Raw genomic sequence first — 17467 nt, 5'->3', positions numbered from 1 at the left:
GTTAGCCAATAAAAGGTGTCAGTTTGCTTGACTTTTCACTTCTCTATGTAAAAAAACAATTATCTATTCATTCTCAAATAAGCCCAGAAGACTAGCATACAAGGCAGAAATCTGCCCTTGTGTGGTTCCAGTGTCAGGGTACACAAGTGCCTGCATGCACCATCAGTCAAAACAGGGCCAGTTTAGATTCATGAATTAACCCAACAGACACATCTTTTTGATCTTTAAGGAGTACCCGGAGAAAAACACACTCGGACAAAACGAGAAAAACACACCCGGACAAAACGAGATCAACACACTCGGACAAAACGAGAAAAACACACCCGGACAAAACGAGAAAAACACACCCGGACAAAACGAGATCAACACACTCAGACAAAACGAGAAAAACACACCCGGACAAAACGAGAAAAACACACTCGGACAAAACAAGAAAAACACACCCGGACAAAACGAGATAAACACACTCGGACAAAACAAGAAAAACACACCCGGACAAAACGAGAAAAACACACCCGGACAAAACGAGATAAACACACTCGGACAAAACAAGAAAAACACACCCGGACAAAACGAGAAAAACACACCCGGACAAAACGAGAAAAACACACCCGGACAAAACGAGATAAACACACTCGGACAAAACGAGAAAAACACACCCGGACAAAACGAGAAAAACACACTCGGACAAAACGAGAAAAACACACCCGGACAAAACGAGAAAAACACACTCAGACAAAACTTAACACCCCACAGTCAGCTGCCAGGCTAGGATTTGAACTTAGCACTCTAAGGTACCACCTGTGGCTCAACGTTGGTATAGAAATTTACTAAATGTAAAGCTGCGCAGGGCTGGTGCTTTAGGAGATGACTGATTTTGGAATTTGGCAAAGGACATTCTGCAGGATTTCCAACCTTATTCTGAAAACAGTGCAGGGGAGACAAAAAAATCCTGATATAGTTTATTCCAACTGTTATAATATTAAATTACAAATTTTCTGTTTCATGAGAACAGGAAGATTAAGCTGTAGGGCATGTTGTGTTCTCCAAAAGTAGATGACTGACAACCTTCAGGATGAGGTGGTTTGTAGTATGAACGTTATTTTAAAACATCTGGAGAAATGTCTTGATGTTACCAAGTCAGCATGGAGCAAAATCCCTTAAGAATGTTTGCAGCACCTTCTTGAATCCATGCCTTGAAGAATTCAGGCTGTTTTGGAGAGAAACGGGGGTTGTACCCAGGTACTAGATACATGGACCTACTAAAGTCACCCCTGAGTGTATATGCACACCTCAGTCACTTGTCATGACACATGACATGAATAATCTCTGCACCAGTCAAATTGTACACTTTGTTTGTACTGTTCTGTAGGACATGTTTGTCCAAATTCCTCTTTGTTTTTCAGTTTTCCAACAGTACTTTTAAATGCCTTTCCAAGAGATGGCTTGCTTTGCTAAAACATGAACAAACCGCACCCTTGTGAAGGAAATCAGCTTCTGTATAGATTAGCAGCACACTGTAATGAATTCTCCTGAGGATCTGCTTGCTAAAATTAATGGTCAGGGCAGATCAGCCTGCTTACATGAAATCTTCATCCATCTCAAAATATTTTTAGTGGCAGTCAGCTCACAGGAATAAATAAATCTTTTACAATACGTATCTTATTTTTATAAAGAAGGTTTTAAATGGGCTTTTACAAAACAAGGAAGCTAATACACAACAGAGGAAATTAACAAGTATGCTAGATATAAAACCTAAATCCTTTGTCCTACGGGACAAATAAACAACTGTTAAGTTATTTGTGAAGAACGGCAGTCGCTGAACTCTTTCACAGATGGTAAAATTCATTATGAACTGAATTACCAAGGGGATTCCTGCTCTGTGTTGCCCACTACCTCTTTATGGCTGCTGAAAAAGAATTTTTCATTGAATTGCTCCATACATGTGTTATGGAATATGCTTTTTATATCTTACCTGTCATAAATGTTAAAGGTATAGAAAATTAATATTAAGATTTAGCTTCAATACTACTGTCAAATGAGAACATTTTAGAAGAAACGCCTTTTTGAGGCACAAAATTCAGTTTGTAATGCTTTTTTCTTGGCCACTAAAGCTCTCACACCCATTCTCAACAGATTACTGTAGCTTTCTTTCCCTTACTGTGATTCCAGTCAACATTTAAGATTTGTGCATTCTTTCAGTGTTAGCATCTCACGTAGTGTCAGTTTCTTCGCCAGGAAAGAATGCAGATAAGCTGAAAAAAGTATACACTATGAAAATAAGACAACAGCTTCAAAGTTATTTTCAACCGGCCTTGTAATTATTCACAAATCTTCCTTTATTAAATATGAGAATAAATACCAGATGCTTTTTAATTTTCTGTGTATAGATACTGTATACTTTTACACAATCTTTACATAGTGCCTTTCATAGTTAGCACTATCACAAGGTACTTTACAAAACAAAACATTATTACAGTTCAAAAAGAGAATGCAATGAAATACATTGAAATTCATAAATATAAGCAGTGCAGAAAAGCTAAAAGAACAGTACATCAAAAATGGCAAGAACAAAGCAGAACCAGAAAATTAAGCGTCACAGACAAAAGATGCAAATATCAGTTTCCGAAAGGAGCTGACAACTCGTGGCTCTTCAGTTTGGACTTGGAACGATGAGACTGAGGAACCCCTGAGAAAAGACATAAGGGAAGAGTTCCAGAGGGTGGGCACCACAAAGATGAAGGATCGTGAGGCCTTGAAGTACTGTGTAGCTGGCTCCACGGATCTCAGCTGTCACACAGGTTTATGAGGGATAAGCTGTGTAGACAGATTTCTGGGGTGTTCTTTTTCAGTGCTTTGCAGGTGAGTAGCGGGATCCTGGTGAGGATTCTGAAATGGACAGGAAGCCAATGAAGTCTAGCGAGCTGTGGCATTACGAGCTCATGGTATTTTGTAAATGTCAGGACTTTGCAAGCAGCATTCTGTATCAGTCTTAGACTACAATACTGCTTGCATAAAGGCCTCTGAAGGAAGAGCTGCAGTAAGTTACGTTGTTGCCCACTTAAATATACTATTGCATCTGTACAAAATCTGAAGGCCCCACTGCAAGGCTCCTAATGTCCTAATGTCAGGACATTAGGGGACAAAAGCAGTCTGTGGCCTAAGAAAAGGTTAGATACATAGAAGCATATAGACAGACACTGTAGGATAAAAAGTAATGTTGCCTTGGGTTAACATTTTGATACAGAAATAATTAAATAACAACAAAACAGTTACTTTTGTTTGCTGATTAGTACTCACAGTAGTGCCAGCCTGGCTTAACCTTTGATCTTAAGCACACCTCTTAACATTCCAAATTATTACCAGACTTCCCAGTTAAGAAACATTGAATTCTTTTCAAAATGAACAAACTGGAAGCAAGAGGCAAAGTTTTACATTAATGTACACTACCTCAGATTTGTACTAGGTGGGCCTGGTCAAACCACTGTGTCTATTAGGTCAGTACTGGGTATTATCTTGTACATCTCCCTTTCAATATAAAACTCTCACTTTTATAAAACATTATTTCAACTCTGTGAAAGAAACAAATAGTGTCATGTTTGAGGTGGAGTTAAAAAATGCACAAAAAAGTCAGCAGTGCCTAGCAGTGCACTATGAGTGTGTAAATGTCTTAAAGACTTTCATTATTAAAAATGTCCCTGTATAGTACTAGATTTTCAGTTTGATTCTGCTTCAGAGAAGTCCTGTTATACTAGGCCACAGACAAAACTAAACTTTTATATAAGTTGTAACAATTTTGTAACCTATAAATACCTGGGAGTGCAGCTGGATGATAAATTGGACTGGACTGCCAATACTGATGCTCTGTGCAAGAGAGGACAGAGCCGACTATACATCCTTAGAAGGCTGGTGTCCTTCAACATCTGCAATAAGATGCTGCAGATGTTCTATCAGACGGTTGTGGCGAGCGCCCTCTTCTACGCTGTGGTGTGCTGGGGAGGCAGCATAAAGAAGAGGGACGCCTCACGCCTGGACAAACTGGTGAGGAAGGCAGGCTGTATTGTAGGCACGGAGCTGGACAGTTTGATATCCGTGGCAGAGCGACGGGCATTGAGCAGGCTCCTATCAATCATGGAGAATCCACTGCATCCACTAAACAGTATCATCTCCAGACAGAGGAGCAGCTTCAGCAACAGACTGCTGTCACTGTCCTGCTCCACTGACAGACTGAGGAGATCGCTCCTCCCCCACACTATGTGACTCTTCAATTCTACTTGGGGGGTGGGGTGGGGTAAACGTTGACATTATACAAAGATATTGTATGTTTTACCTGCATTATTATCACTCTTTAATTTAATATTGTTTTTTTTTATCAGTATGCTGCTGCTGGAGTATGTGAATTTCCCCTTGGGATTAATAAAGTATCTATCTATCTATCTATCTATCTATCTATCTATCTATCTATCTATCTATCTATCTATCTATCTATCTATCTATCTATCATTTACTGTTTCAGAAATCAAAAACTAAATATTGATATACTGCAGTTAAATATAAAAACATTCAGTATTGATCCCCTTAATCCAGTTCAGAGTTATGTTAGCCAGAACCTACCCTGGCCACACTAGGCAAATGGGAGGTACCAGCCCTGGACCAGGTGCCAGTCTACCACAGGTTATGACAATAATATTTTTTATGATGGAATTGTCTTTAGTTGCTGATTTATTGTTCCTTTCATTTTAGTAGCATTCTTTCTAACTAACTCGTTTTATTCTGTTTTCAGCAAAACCGGTTATAAAAGTGACAGAAAAAAAAAGATATTTTTGGTATTTAGAACTTAATTTACGCTGATGGTTAAACGAGCACAGTTCTGCTATTAGTTTAATTAATGTACAGCCTGCAGTAATTTTGTAGAATTATACTTCCTATTTTAAACTGAAACAAGGATACAGAATGAAATTGTTTCAGTGTTTGAACAAATGTACATTTTGGTGAAAAAAAGTTTTTAGCTGAGGTCAGTGTACACCAATGAATCAAGAAATCGTGCAAAAATAGTCACAAACATTTCCTGTCACCCATTCATTTTCTGCCTCTCCTATATCAAAGATATTAGAATACAGAAGCAAAAATGTGGCACTGTTAACCATTTGTTTTGTAGAAGCAATAATCAAGTTAAACTAGATGTCATGTTGTGGAAAAATCTTTTGATACTTAAATATTACAATTACATAATGCACAACTGCATGCTTTTTGAATGTTTTTAAACACAGTTAAAAAATGCATATTGGCGACATGACAGTGTTAGATCTGTACTTAAGTACACATCATGATATTCTGTGTTTATTTGATATTTGCTCAACACACTGACAGAGACTGGATGCTGTAACTTTTAAATTACCACTGCCCTCTTCTGGAGGACTATAGAAATGCACACAGTGCATAGCCAAAGACGTACAGTACAGATCTTTACTACAACGAGGTATTTATAAAGCTAAGCAGAGTTGCCAGACGTCCCAAGTTCAACAGACAAATCCAGAGTCCTGCATTGCTTCAGAAAATCCTGACTGAACAAAAATTGTATGTAGAAAAAAAATCTTAATTCAATTTTTATATTCAATATCTAGTTAAAGAGGCTCACTAAATTTTTGTAGACAGCCTGGGGTACCACCTTTAATGAACAAAATTGGTCACTGTCAGCTGAATCTGAGTGTTTAAATTGTGTGCTTTCGTGTATGTCGTGTGCTCATGTCGTCGTACATTTCTCAAGCTCAACATGGCTAGTCATTCTCGTGTGTAATTAGTTTTGAAAGTGATATTGATAAGACTTTTCGACTAACAAAGTGGGTCATATCTCTATATCTGCATTCTATTTACATATATCGTGTTGTATGATATGAAACATAAAACATGTTACAAGTTATATTAAACATACCTGTACTTTTGTGACTATTTTATATATGTTCTCTTCTATATATGTACTTATTTACATAAACTTATATGTTTAGATTACACATGTTTATATATCTATAATTATAATTTAATTAAAGTGATCTATTTTTGTCTTCCTTAGTTCCCTAATATCTTTGTTTCGGTCACTCGAAATGGTGGCTGTCCCGATCTGTGATTTTTGGAAAGATGGCAATCCTGAAACCGAGTAACTAAGGCATATAACAGTTCTTCAACAATTACCTCAATTTATCATTTTAATCTTTTACTCCTTAAGCAGGGTGAAATGGGTGATGTACAAAGCAACAGCATACACTATTACTAGCCATTATCAAACCCACTCAATCCAGTTCAGGGCTATATGAGATGGAGCGGGGACAGCATCAGGTGCATGGCAACAACAAAGCTCTGAACAGGCTGCCAACCAATCACAGGCCATACTAATCCACACACCATGAGACAATTTAAAATTGACAATAAACCTAAAAAGAATATTGTAAAGATATGGGTGATAAATTGATGGAACTAGAGAAAATTTACTTAAGACAAGTGAAGCATGTGCCTACTGAACATAGACAGTGACTTGGTGAGAGATTCAAGGCCAGGACACTGAATTTGTAAAGACCACTGTGCCATTATACCACAATAACACAACATTTGCAACTCTTAATTCAATTGTCAAGTTTATTCATGGGTTTATGGAAATGGAAGAACAGATGAATTTAAGCTTGGTTAAATCCACCAAAAACGTTACGTTTGTCATCCTTCCACAACATCAAAAACCTGCTTTTCTTAATTTATAACTTGCATAACAAAGACACTTTCTTAACATGCAAGAAGTAGAAAAGTACTACAACTAAAATTGACCACTGTAAATTTGTATTGCAGGGCTGTTCAAAATTTTTGATTACTACACTGTAGTTGGTGGGGCCCAATGTACACTGCTGAAAAAAATTAAGGGAACACTCAATCATCACAGTCTAACACCAAGTCCAGCTTCAGGGATATCAACCTGTCCAGTTAAGAAGTATAAACGATTGTGAGTCAACTTCACCTGGTTTGGTACAAATGAAAGTGACAACAGGTGCACTGGAGAGGCAACAGCAATGCAACCCTAAAAAAAGAATGGTTTTGCAGGTGATGGCCACAGATAATTGCTCTCTCCTTATTCTTCCTGACCGATTCTTCTCTAGTTTTGCATTGTGTTAGTGTCCTTGTCACTACTGGTAGCATGAGGTAGTTGCACAGGTAGCCCAGCTCCTCCAGGATCACATGTGCTGTGACAAAAAGGTTTGCTGCATCTCCCACCACAGTCTCAAGAGCATGGAGGAGATAAAAGGAGATGGGCCATTACACGAGGAGAGCTGCACAGGGATGTAGAAGGACATCAACCCACCATCCGGACCGGTATCTGCTCCTTTCTGCAAGGAGGAATAGGAAGAGCACTGCCAGAGCCCTACAAAATGATCTCCAGCTGGCTACTGGTGTGCTTGTTTCTTACCAAATTGTCAGAAACAGACTCAATGAGGGTGGCATGAAGGTCTGCCATCCTCTAGTGGGACCTGTGCCCACAGTCTATCACTGTGCAGCTTGATTGGCATTCACCGGAGAATGCCACAATTGGCAGCTCTGCCACTGGCACCCCATTCTTTTTATAGGTGAGAGTAGGTTCACATTGAGCACACGACAGATGTGAAAGAGTCTGGAGATGCAATGGTGAACATTATGCAGCCTGTAACATTATCCAGCATGACTGGTTTTGTGGTAGGTCAGTGATGGTCTGGGAGGCACATCCTTGGAGTGTTGCACAGACCTCCAAGTGCTAGACAATAGTACCCTGACTATTGTTAGGTACTGGGATGAAATCCTCCAAGCCATTGTCAGCCCTTCTGCTCGAGCAGTGGGCCCTGGGTTCCTCATGGAGCAGGACAATGCCTGGGCTCATGTGGCCACTGTGTGTAGGCAGTTTCTGGATGACGAAGGTATTGATGCCACTGACTGGCCTGCCAGTTCCCCAGACCTGAATTGAACTGAGAACCACTGGGATGTTATGTATTGGTACATCCGATGCCTCCAAGCAGCACCACACACTGTCCAGGAGCTCACTGATGCCCAGTTCCAGGTCTGGGAGGAGATTCTGCCGTCTCATCAGGAGCATGCCCAGACATTGTCAGGAGTGCATACAGGCACAAGGAGGGCACACACACTACTGAGTCACATTATGAGCTGCCGTGATGAAATTCATGCAAATTGAATCAGTCTGTGATTTCAATTTTTGACTTTGATTTTCGGTGTGGTGTTGAATCCAGCCCTTAATGGGGTAGTGATCTTGGTTTCCATTGACCATTGTTACATCATTTTGTTCTCAATGAATTACACAGTATTACTCAGTGAAGATTTTCCACTTGAATAGTTCATTCATCGAGATCTGATGTGTGATGTAAGTGTTCCACTAATTTTTTTGAGCAGTGTATAACTAAAAAGAACAAATACTTCAAGTTCTTAAATATCTACACTGACTTTCACTTACATTTAGAGCAGATTTTAATATTCTATTTTTGACATACAAGACTGCAAACTCTCTTTTGCTTTAGAAAAATTACTAGTACCTATAGTCAAGTACAGCGCCAATTTTTTTAATCCAATATATAAAAATGCATTCTAAAGGTGTATGTGTATTATATATACAGTATATATACACACACACACACATATATATATAGTGGCAGACGACCGGGTCCTTACCTGGCCATGATGCAAGTATAATGGAAGGACCAGGGGAGAAGAACACATACAGGGCATTATCTCCCCTGGAGCCAACAGGGCTCCATGGGAGATGGAGTTCGGCACAGCCCTGTTGGGTTCCATGGGTGCAGCCAGAGTGTGCTGCAGGGACTGTGCAGACCTACTTTGTCGGGCTACTATCTCATCCGCAAGTGCTTCCGGACAATGCAAACAGGCAACCGGAAGCACTCCTGGACGCTGGATAAAAGGAGCCCGCTGTTACTACTCGAGGGGCCAGAGTTAAGAGGAAGAGTGAAGCTTACTGGAGGAAGATTGGAGACTGAAGGACAGATAAAGAGAGAAGATAAAAGAAAGAAGAAGAGATGAAATTTCTATGTGCTTTATTGGTGCTTGTAATTGTGCTGTCCCACAGTTTCCCACAGCCAAATAAAAAAAAATACTTGTTGCTGAACTTGTGTCCACGTCTGTCTGTGTCAGCTTTGGGGAGCTGCTGCACCCCCTGGTGATCACTACATATTATTTTTATATATAATAATTGTACTTAAGAAAATTGCATCGCCAACTGCGCACATAACATGTTAGTCAATTACAGTATGGGATCTTGCACGCTAAAGTTTTCAACATTCATGGATTAAAGATCCCATAAGGACCTTAAGCATGGGAAAGGTGCAATATAAATAAAATGTATTATTATTATTTTGGTTTGTAGTGAAAGTCAAGCAAAATGACACCTTTTATTGGCTAACTAAAAAGATTACAATATGCAAGCTTTCGAGGCAACTCAGGCCCCTTCTTCAGGCAAGATGTATTTTGGTTTGAAAATGTCAAAGAGCTCTCTTTAAAGGGGCAGTACAACAAAATAATTCTATTAAAAACAGACTTTAGCATGTTTCCGAGATTCAATATAATAGATGGCTTATAAGAAAATATATTGCGTAGAATGACACAAACTCAATCATCAAGTTTGCTCACGATACAAGAATAATGTTTTACAGTGTTGCTTCATTGTTGGATAGAAAATGAAATTGTAACTCTGGCACTGTGGAATATACTGTAGAATTAGCTATATAATATAAAATGCTATAACTTGGGATGTGAATATCTGAAATAGACAAATTACATCATACAGTGATATGCAGTTTGCAAATGAAAACCACACCACCTTGTACTTCTGTCAGCTACTTTTCTTGGCACACATGCATTTCTGTGCAGGACAGTTCCAGCTCATTTGAAAAAGCAGTACTGATGTTCATTTAAATGGCAGTGAAACTTTCAGTGGAAATTTTTTTGCTTGGGACATTTTTATTGTTTTAGTTAAAAATTTTCAAACATACATTAAAATTTACAAGTAGAAAAATATGTTTTCTTTGTTTCAGGGAGTAATTACAAATTAAAATAAATGTAATTAACAGCACCCAGCCAAAGGCTCGCACTGCAGCTCTACTTGGGTAAGAGCAGAGATGGAAGAGGCATGCCATTTCAAGGAATAGGCCAGGCTGGAATAAAAGGAAGCCATTTATTAATGACCTTCTTCTGAATTTATATTTTAGCTTATTTTCTTGGAAACCACTTTAAAGGGCACCAAGAAATTTGTAACACCATAATATGTTATTAAAATTTATTTCCAAGGACCCCCCCCCTTCCCACAATTTTGCTTTTTGAAGATTTCTGGTTTCCTTTCTCACCTTATAAGTGTCTAATTACAAACAACGATGGGAAACTGAGGAAGTTAAATTTCCTGTGCAATAGTTTAGTAACAATCTTCCTTTATCATTAGCAAAACAACGGAGCTGATTGTGGACTTTGGGATACCTAGAGTGGGTTAGGCAACTGATGATATAATTGGTCTACACTGAATACAGTCAGTAGCTTTAACGTTTGGGGTTTACAATACTGGGGTTCTCTCACCTATACCTATTCTGTGAAGAAGGCTCAACTTTATTTTTTAAGAAACAATAGAATGTCAGTTGGTCACACCATAACCTGACTAACATCTAGATATGCCCAATGGAGAATTTTTAAAAAACAATAGAATGTCAGTTGGTCACACCATAACCTGACTAACATCTAGATATACCCAATGGAGAATATACTGACTAGTTGTGTCTAGTATGGTGAATCACTAGACTTGGCAGTAGTTAAGATGCCCAGGATCATAACTGGATCTAAGCACCAATTCACATAGAACATTTATGACCATAGATACTTGCAGAAAGCTTGTTCCATCATTTTTGATCTCAAACAATCCAGCAACAAACTTTTCGCCCCACCATCCATCCAGCAGTACTGTAGAATTCAATGCCATACCAACAGATTCTTAAGCATTATGCTGTTTGACTCACAAATGGTTATTTGCTTGACTAGTGACTTACATGCCATTATATATGTGCCTTCTCTAGCAATACAATGTTATTAATCATTCTGTAGCTCAGTTACTTCCAATATCTGTCTGCTACATGTTTTGTTTGGTATGATGGATGCAAAAAATTTCTTCAACACTTCAATTAATATGAAACGTTTACAACTTATTCCGCTTTTAATCTGAAATATCCTGCTTGCTACTGCAGCACAATCAGTTTTGTAGTACATGCATGGGTGGCCTTCAATATGGCATTCAGTGGTGACGAGTGTTTTAAAGAACTGAATTTACTAAGTTTCCTGTGATGTGGAAACATTAAGTATCAAACATTCACCAAACGTTAAACTTGATTTTCCACATCTTTGGAGTCCTTACAGTTTCCATCCAATCTTATTGAAAGAGTGAAAACTGGCCGTGAGTGTAGGATTTAGTAGAGGTACATGCTCTTGTTTCTCTCTGGTACAAGGCTTTTGAACTTCACACAGATTATGTATGCAATGAAGTACAGCAGATACATCTGGTTATGAGTATGTCGAAACAATTTTATAATGAATTGCTAGCATGAAAAACAAAAAAAAATTTTTAACTTTCTGCTCAACAAATGCCTTGTCACATATTCTATGTTTATAGCTCATATTCATTGTTTTAATATGACTTGTATTCATATTCATTGATATTTATTTCTTGTGCTAATTGGCAACAATTTGTTTTGTGATACCGTGTAACCATTGTCATTACATTGGTAAAGTCTCTGCACCAGCAGGACTAGAAACAGATATTTATCATTGCACTATGAAATATGAATTGAAAAAAATGAATTGAATTGAAATTAATTAGACTGAAATTTACAGTTCTGTTTCACAGTTAATTACCCCCCCAAAAAAGAAAGATTATTTAAGCTTAGCCTGGGAGATGTCTCAATACAGTCTTTAGTCAAGGATGTCATATATCACAACATTAATGGTACAGTGTTTGCATTTTTGTGTATGGGGTGGGGGGCAAAAACTCCTGGAATCAGTCAATAGCACAGGAGTAGTTATTGAATATGTTGCTAGGTATTATGTACCTACAAGTGTAGTTAATCAGTCTGCCGAGTGGCATCCTACTCAACTGATTGAGTGATTATTTTGACGATTTATTTTTCAATTGTCCTGTGACTTCAATGATTTTTTTTGTTTCAAGCCGTAAGGGCAACACTGATGGACCTGTTGATTAAGAGGTTAATCAGTGACATTATGTTAAGCTGCTATGGTGTCTACAGGAAAGCTTCAGAAAAAGAAAACAGTCTAAAAAAGAGGTGCACACAAAACTGCATTTGTACACCATGACAGCACACCTGCACACACCCTGCAATCAGCCAAAGAGTTTTTGACCAAAAACAATGTGTTTGTTGCTTTGCATTCCCATAATCGACAGATCTTGCTCCCCATGAAATTAAAACTGAGACTGAAGCAAAGATGATACGCTACTGTGAATTTCCCATTGGGATTAATAAAGTATCTATCTATCTATCTATCTATCTACTATATAAGAAATCCAGGAAAAAACACAGGAGGTTCTAGACATGGTGACAAAAGTTGAGTACAGGAAATGTTAACAGGAAAACAGGAACAGGTGGAACACTCGGACAAGTGTAATGCATCTCAAGGAAAGTACTTTGAAGATGGCTGAAAGGGAATTGCTGGAAGTGTTTTTTTTTTTTTACAATTCTAGGAATTTCTAGGTCTCCCCCCTTGAACTTTATAAACTGAACACGTCTCTTGGTTAGCAGAGGCAATTTAAAAGTTTGCTGGTTAAGTGTGGTAAAAATAAAGTAATATTAGATTATGTGTGTGCTAAATGGCAAATCAGTCGGGTTTCCATCTTTGAACTGTTTGGAGATTAGTTTTATAAATGTCACAACTCTCCTACGACTGACAGGGATGCATCATGCTTCCAATACTCATTTTTGAACATTAAATATTCAGTCCAACAAGCTACAACAATCCTACTCACCAAGATTCTCCGACATCAAAATATGAGATTCTCTAAAATCTTACTCTCTACCACACTATATGATAATTTATTCAATGTGTGAATGATTATCTGTATGAAGAAAACCTTTCAACATTTAAGCAAACTTGCCCTAAATAAGTTTCCAACTGTGTCCCCATGTTTTAATTGAAATAATTAAATTTAAATTAACAGATGGGATCCACTATACTAATTCCCTTCATCATTTTAAACAATTCAATCATATCACCTCTCCATCTCTGTTTGCTAAAACTGAAAAGGTTCAACTCCTTCCATCTCTCCTCATAGCTCATGCTTCTCAATCCCTCTGGACCTTCTCTAGTGGTTCTACCTATTTTTTTGTAATATGGAGATCTCCATAGTGTGTAACAAAGCTTAAGCATAACCTTCTTTAACTTGTACTCAATATCGTGCAGTATACCTTAATATCCTATTAACCCTTCCTGACTGCTTCACTATACTGTCTGGCTTGGCTTTAAATATTGACAAGTACACTGTGGCTCCAAGTCCTTCACATAAGGCGACTGTTTCCCACTGCAAAGCAGCCTTTATTCTGTGCTCTTTCAATCAACAAAATTAACTCATCCTTTTTGCTCCTCAAGTACAACATTACATTGTCATTTGAATACATTTGCACTGCCCACTAAAAACAAAAATACCTACTTTAAGTTGATTATTTAATGATAAAACATTTTAACTACTTAGATGAACAGTTCAGCAACAATTATCAATAGTAAAGCACCTCATGATTAATCTTTCATGAAAGGCAATAAGTTTATTCATATATTAGCAGATGCTACTTTTATAAACAGAACTGTAGATGTTACAATGTTCTGCGTTTTAAGACAATTATAACCTTGTTTTTGTAGAACTGTAAATTTAATCTCAAAATTTGGATGCAAAGTTAAAAAAACTTACATTATGTCAATTTTGAACTATATTATAACTACTTTAGTCTAAATGTAATTTTTTGTTACCAATTTAACACGGTGCAACAATTAATTAAGTGATGCCTGTGCCTGAGTGCTAACTTCTAAGATACATGGTTTTTCTTGAAATTCATATTTTTTTTTTAAATAATACAAGCTAATCATTATGCACACAGCATGTCAATGCAGCTGACATGTACTACTGTATATAGCCCCACTGCTACCCTGAATATCCTGATTTATTACTGTAAATCACGGAATTGCTGGAGGCTATATCCTGGGCTCTGATGTCCCAACGTGTAAATCTTGTGTGCTCTTCCTGGTGTTTAGTCAGAAATCATGCTGAAATGCTGATCTTAATATACAAGTGTTTGTACAAAGGGTGTGAGGCACTAGCGTCTTGTACAAGGTGATATTCTGCCACAAAGTTTCAGCTGTTTGAACTGGGTACAACATACTGTATGGTTACCTCCCTCTCTGCAAAATGCCACTGAACTTTTTCTCTTCAACCCTTTTCAATTTCTACTACATTATCGTAACACTAAAATTTCAACATCATTTGAAGTATCAATAATGATTAAATCAATAAAGAATTTATAGGTAGTGTTGAAAAACAGAAACTTGAAATAGTTCTTAATCTTCAACATCACAGCTATTGTACTTATCATACAATACACAAGTCTTCATTTTTTGTATCTTTAGGCTTATATTATTAGAAGAATGGTATATGATGGCAATTATTCAGAAAATACTGTACACCATGCTGAATAACTACAGTTTAATTAATTTTCTACCCACTACATTTTTCACTGTGCCAGTTAATAAATTGGAATTTCTCTAAATCTCAAAAAACTTTATTGAAAATTTTTCTCATAAAAAGGAAAAAAAAAAAAGGTTTATTCAACATTTACTCACATTCCTATTGAAATACAGAGTGTGTCAAAATGTATACACATTTTGGTAAATAATATTTGTTCAAAAATTAAACTTACACCTTTATACAATTTATTATAGGGACAGAATCACAAAAACTAAATTTATATTGGAGAGCTTTCAACATACAGTACTTTTTCCAGTGGTACTGAAATTTCAGAATGTATGTAAAATACAAAGATGGTAGAGACATAAATTTATTACTGATCCTCCAACAGAACATCATTTCACTGTTGAAACCCATTACTGTGCAAGATTTCTACAGCAACAGTATTTGTGTATGTTGGGCTATGTCTTTGGAACATATTACAAACATTTATGGGATCACTGCCATTTAGAAATGAAATTGGAACAGTCACATAAAGTTAATGTGAATATCTGACCACTGTCCATTTTGTCCAGAAATTACCAGAATGTGCTGGTAACTTTGAACAACTTTTGTAGACATAAAAATAAAACATTTACATCATTGGTGTTTTTTCCTTTGTTCTTAATGTGTATACATTGTCTGACATTCTCTATATATTATACTTAAGAAATCACAACAAAAAACTAAATAAAACAATTCTTTTTGTAAGAAATAAAAAAATCCTACCTTTTCCTGTTGGAAAGAAACATTCCATTTCCACACTGCTGCGGGAATGTGACACACAGAGAGTACTGCTGGGGACAAAGCCTTCAAGTGGAGGACTGCGGTCAGTGGTCCGAACGAGACACCAACCAGGCCTATCACTTGGCCTCTCGAGAAGTTCAACAGTTTGTCCCACTTGGATGCTCAGTTCGCTGCTACAACCAGCATTGAAATCTTGAAGAACCACTGTCAATTCACAACCTCCAGATAGCTGTTAAAAGAAAAAAGACTTTTTTAAGATCATATAATGGTCAATAATCTCAGTATGTAAAATGAAGTGACTTTGCACCCAGACTGGAAAAATATTTATTTCTTTGGTAGAACTCACTTTTTATGAATTTATAGCAATTAGTTAAATCTCATCTTTAGTGTGCTACATTTACAAACTGATACAGGATAAAGTAGGGTGAAATGACACCTTTTGTTGGCTTACTTAACTAGATTATAAATGCAAGCTTTCGAGGCAGCTAAGGCCCCTTCATCAGGCAAGGTGTAACCTTAGCTGCCTCGAAAGCTTGTATTTGTAATCTATTTAGTTACCCAATAAAAGGTGTCATTTCACCCTACTTTCTCCTGTATCAATCTATGGCTAACACGGTACAACACTCTACTGCTATACATTTACAAACTGTCAGAAAGCAAATGGTAACCTCACTTCATTTGTGCAGATTTTACACACTAGAGTAGCTCAGGGCAGCTGCTTCAGTCCTAGATGTGCCATTTTCACCCAAAAATACACAGGCAAATACAGCAACAATCACATAATCAAATGTTGTGAGGACACCACAGTGATTGGAGTGATGGGTAACAAGACTACATACAGCAATGAGGTGGCAAATCTAATCCAGTGCAATAGTGAAAGCAACCAATCCCAGTATCTTAATATAATCTTCAGCAGACATACAGAGATGCAGCCTCAATGGAACAACAATAGAATAATTTTAATGCTTCAATCCCAAGGTTATAGGTATCAGATCTGAAGCTACAATGCTGACATCATGCTAAAAAGACCAAAAGACTACCCTCACCTAATTAAAAGTGGGATGAATAAGACGATAGTCTTAAATAACATTTACTGTTGAAGAAGAGAAAATTCACACTATAGCAACACAGCCAAAAGACAGAAAGGCGAGCTAAAATGCTGTTGTAAGCTGTTGTAAAATAATAAACTATCAGACTAACCAAAGATGATGGGGATTTATTCCAAACACTGCCAAAATAAAGCCTGTGTATAGTAAAGGATTCCAAAAACATTAGGCACAAATTGTTCTCACTTTTTTATATGGTTAAATATTACCATAGCTTCAAAACTCAGATCAGACGATTTCAAAAACAGTTTTTATTCCAAGCAGAGTATGTCATGAATTGCCTTTGACGCCCTGATTGGCTGAGTCATATCCTTTAATAAATAGTGACTATCAAATTTCATACTTTCTTCAAAGAACATTGCATACTCTTGTACATTAATATTTGCAGTTTATTTTTTTTATCACATTTCCTTATGGACTCTTCTTTCTCTAGTGAATATAACTGGTTATTTTGAGATATACTCCGACCACATCTACATTTTAATTGCACCTCTGAAAATTAGCATTTTATGCTTTGCAAAAATATTAATAGTGTGCTTTCATACAGATGACTGTTTTGTGGCGGCGCATGGTGGCAGCACAGAAGTGGACAGACTATGCACAATCAGTTCCTTGCATCTCATGGAGATCATTAAATGAGTAACTCTAGCTGAGCAATGGATGAAATGCAATCATAGGCAAGTTGTCATATTGTAATAGGACCTATACCGTGTTCTTTCAAGCAATTTTTTTTTAGATAAATGACAGAGATCAAAAGAGGGCTTTCATTAATGATTTTACAAAATAAATGCCATGAATAATACACACATCAAAATTTAAAGGA

At 37.2% G+C, this 17467-nt stretch overlaps 1 protein-coding gene across 9 annotated transcripts in view; it reads right to left on the bottom strand.

Moving 5' to 3' along the window:
- kalrna (kalirin RhoGEF kinase a) overlaps nucleotides 1-17467 on the bottom strand; it is a 797086-nt gene that overhangs the window by 162215 nt on the left and 617404 nt on the right. For 8 of the 9 annotated variants that reach the window (XM_051930993.1, XM_051930994.1, XM_051930990.1 and 5 more), the window contains one exon: nucleotides 15521-15767. In XM_051930993.1, the coding sequence (XP_051786953.1) occupies nucleotides 15521-15767 (247 nt within the window). Of the gene's footprint in view, nucleotides 1-2299; nucleotides 2890-15520; nucleotides 15768-17467 lie in introns of those variants that run through there. The other variant, XM_051930997.1, reaches the window with a different exon arrangement.

Source organism: Erpetoichthys calabaricus, chromosome 8 (genome assembly GCF_900747795.2).
Source record: "Erpetoichthys calabaricus chromosome 8, fErpCal1.3, whole genome shotgun sequence".
NCBI classification, from domain to species: Eukaryota; Metazoa; Chordata; class Cladistia; order Polypteriformes; family Polypteridae; genus Erpetoichthys; species Erpetoichthys calabaricus.
This window is presented reverse-complemented; position numbering and strand designations above follow the sequence as displayed.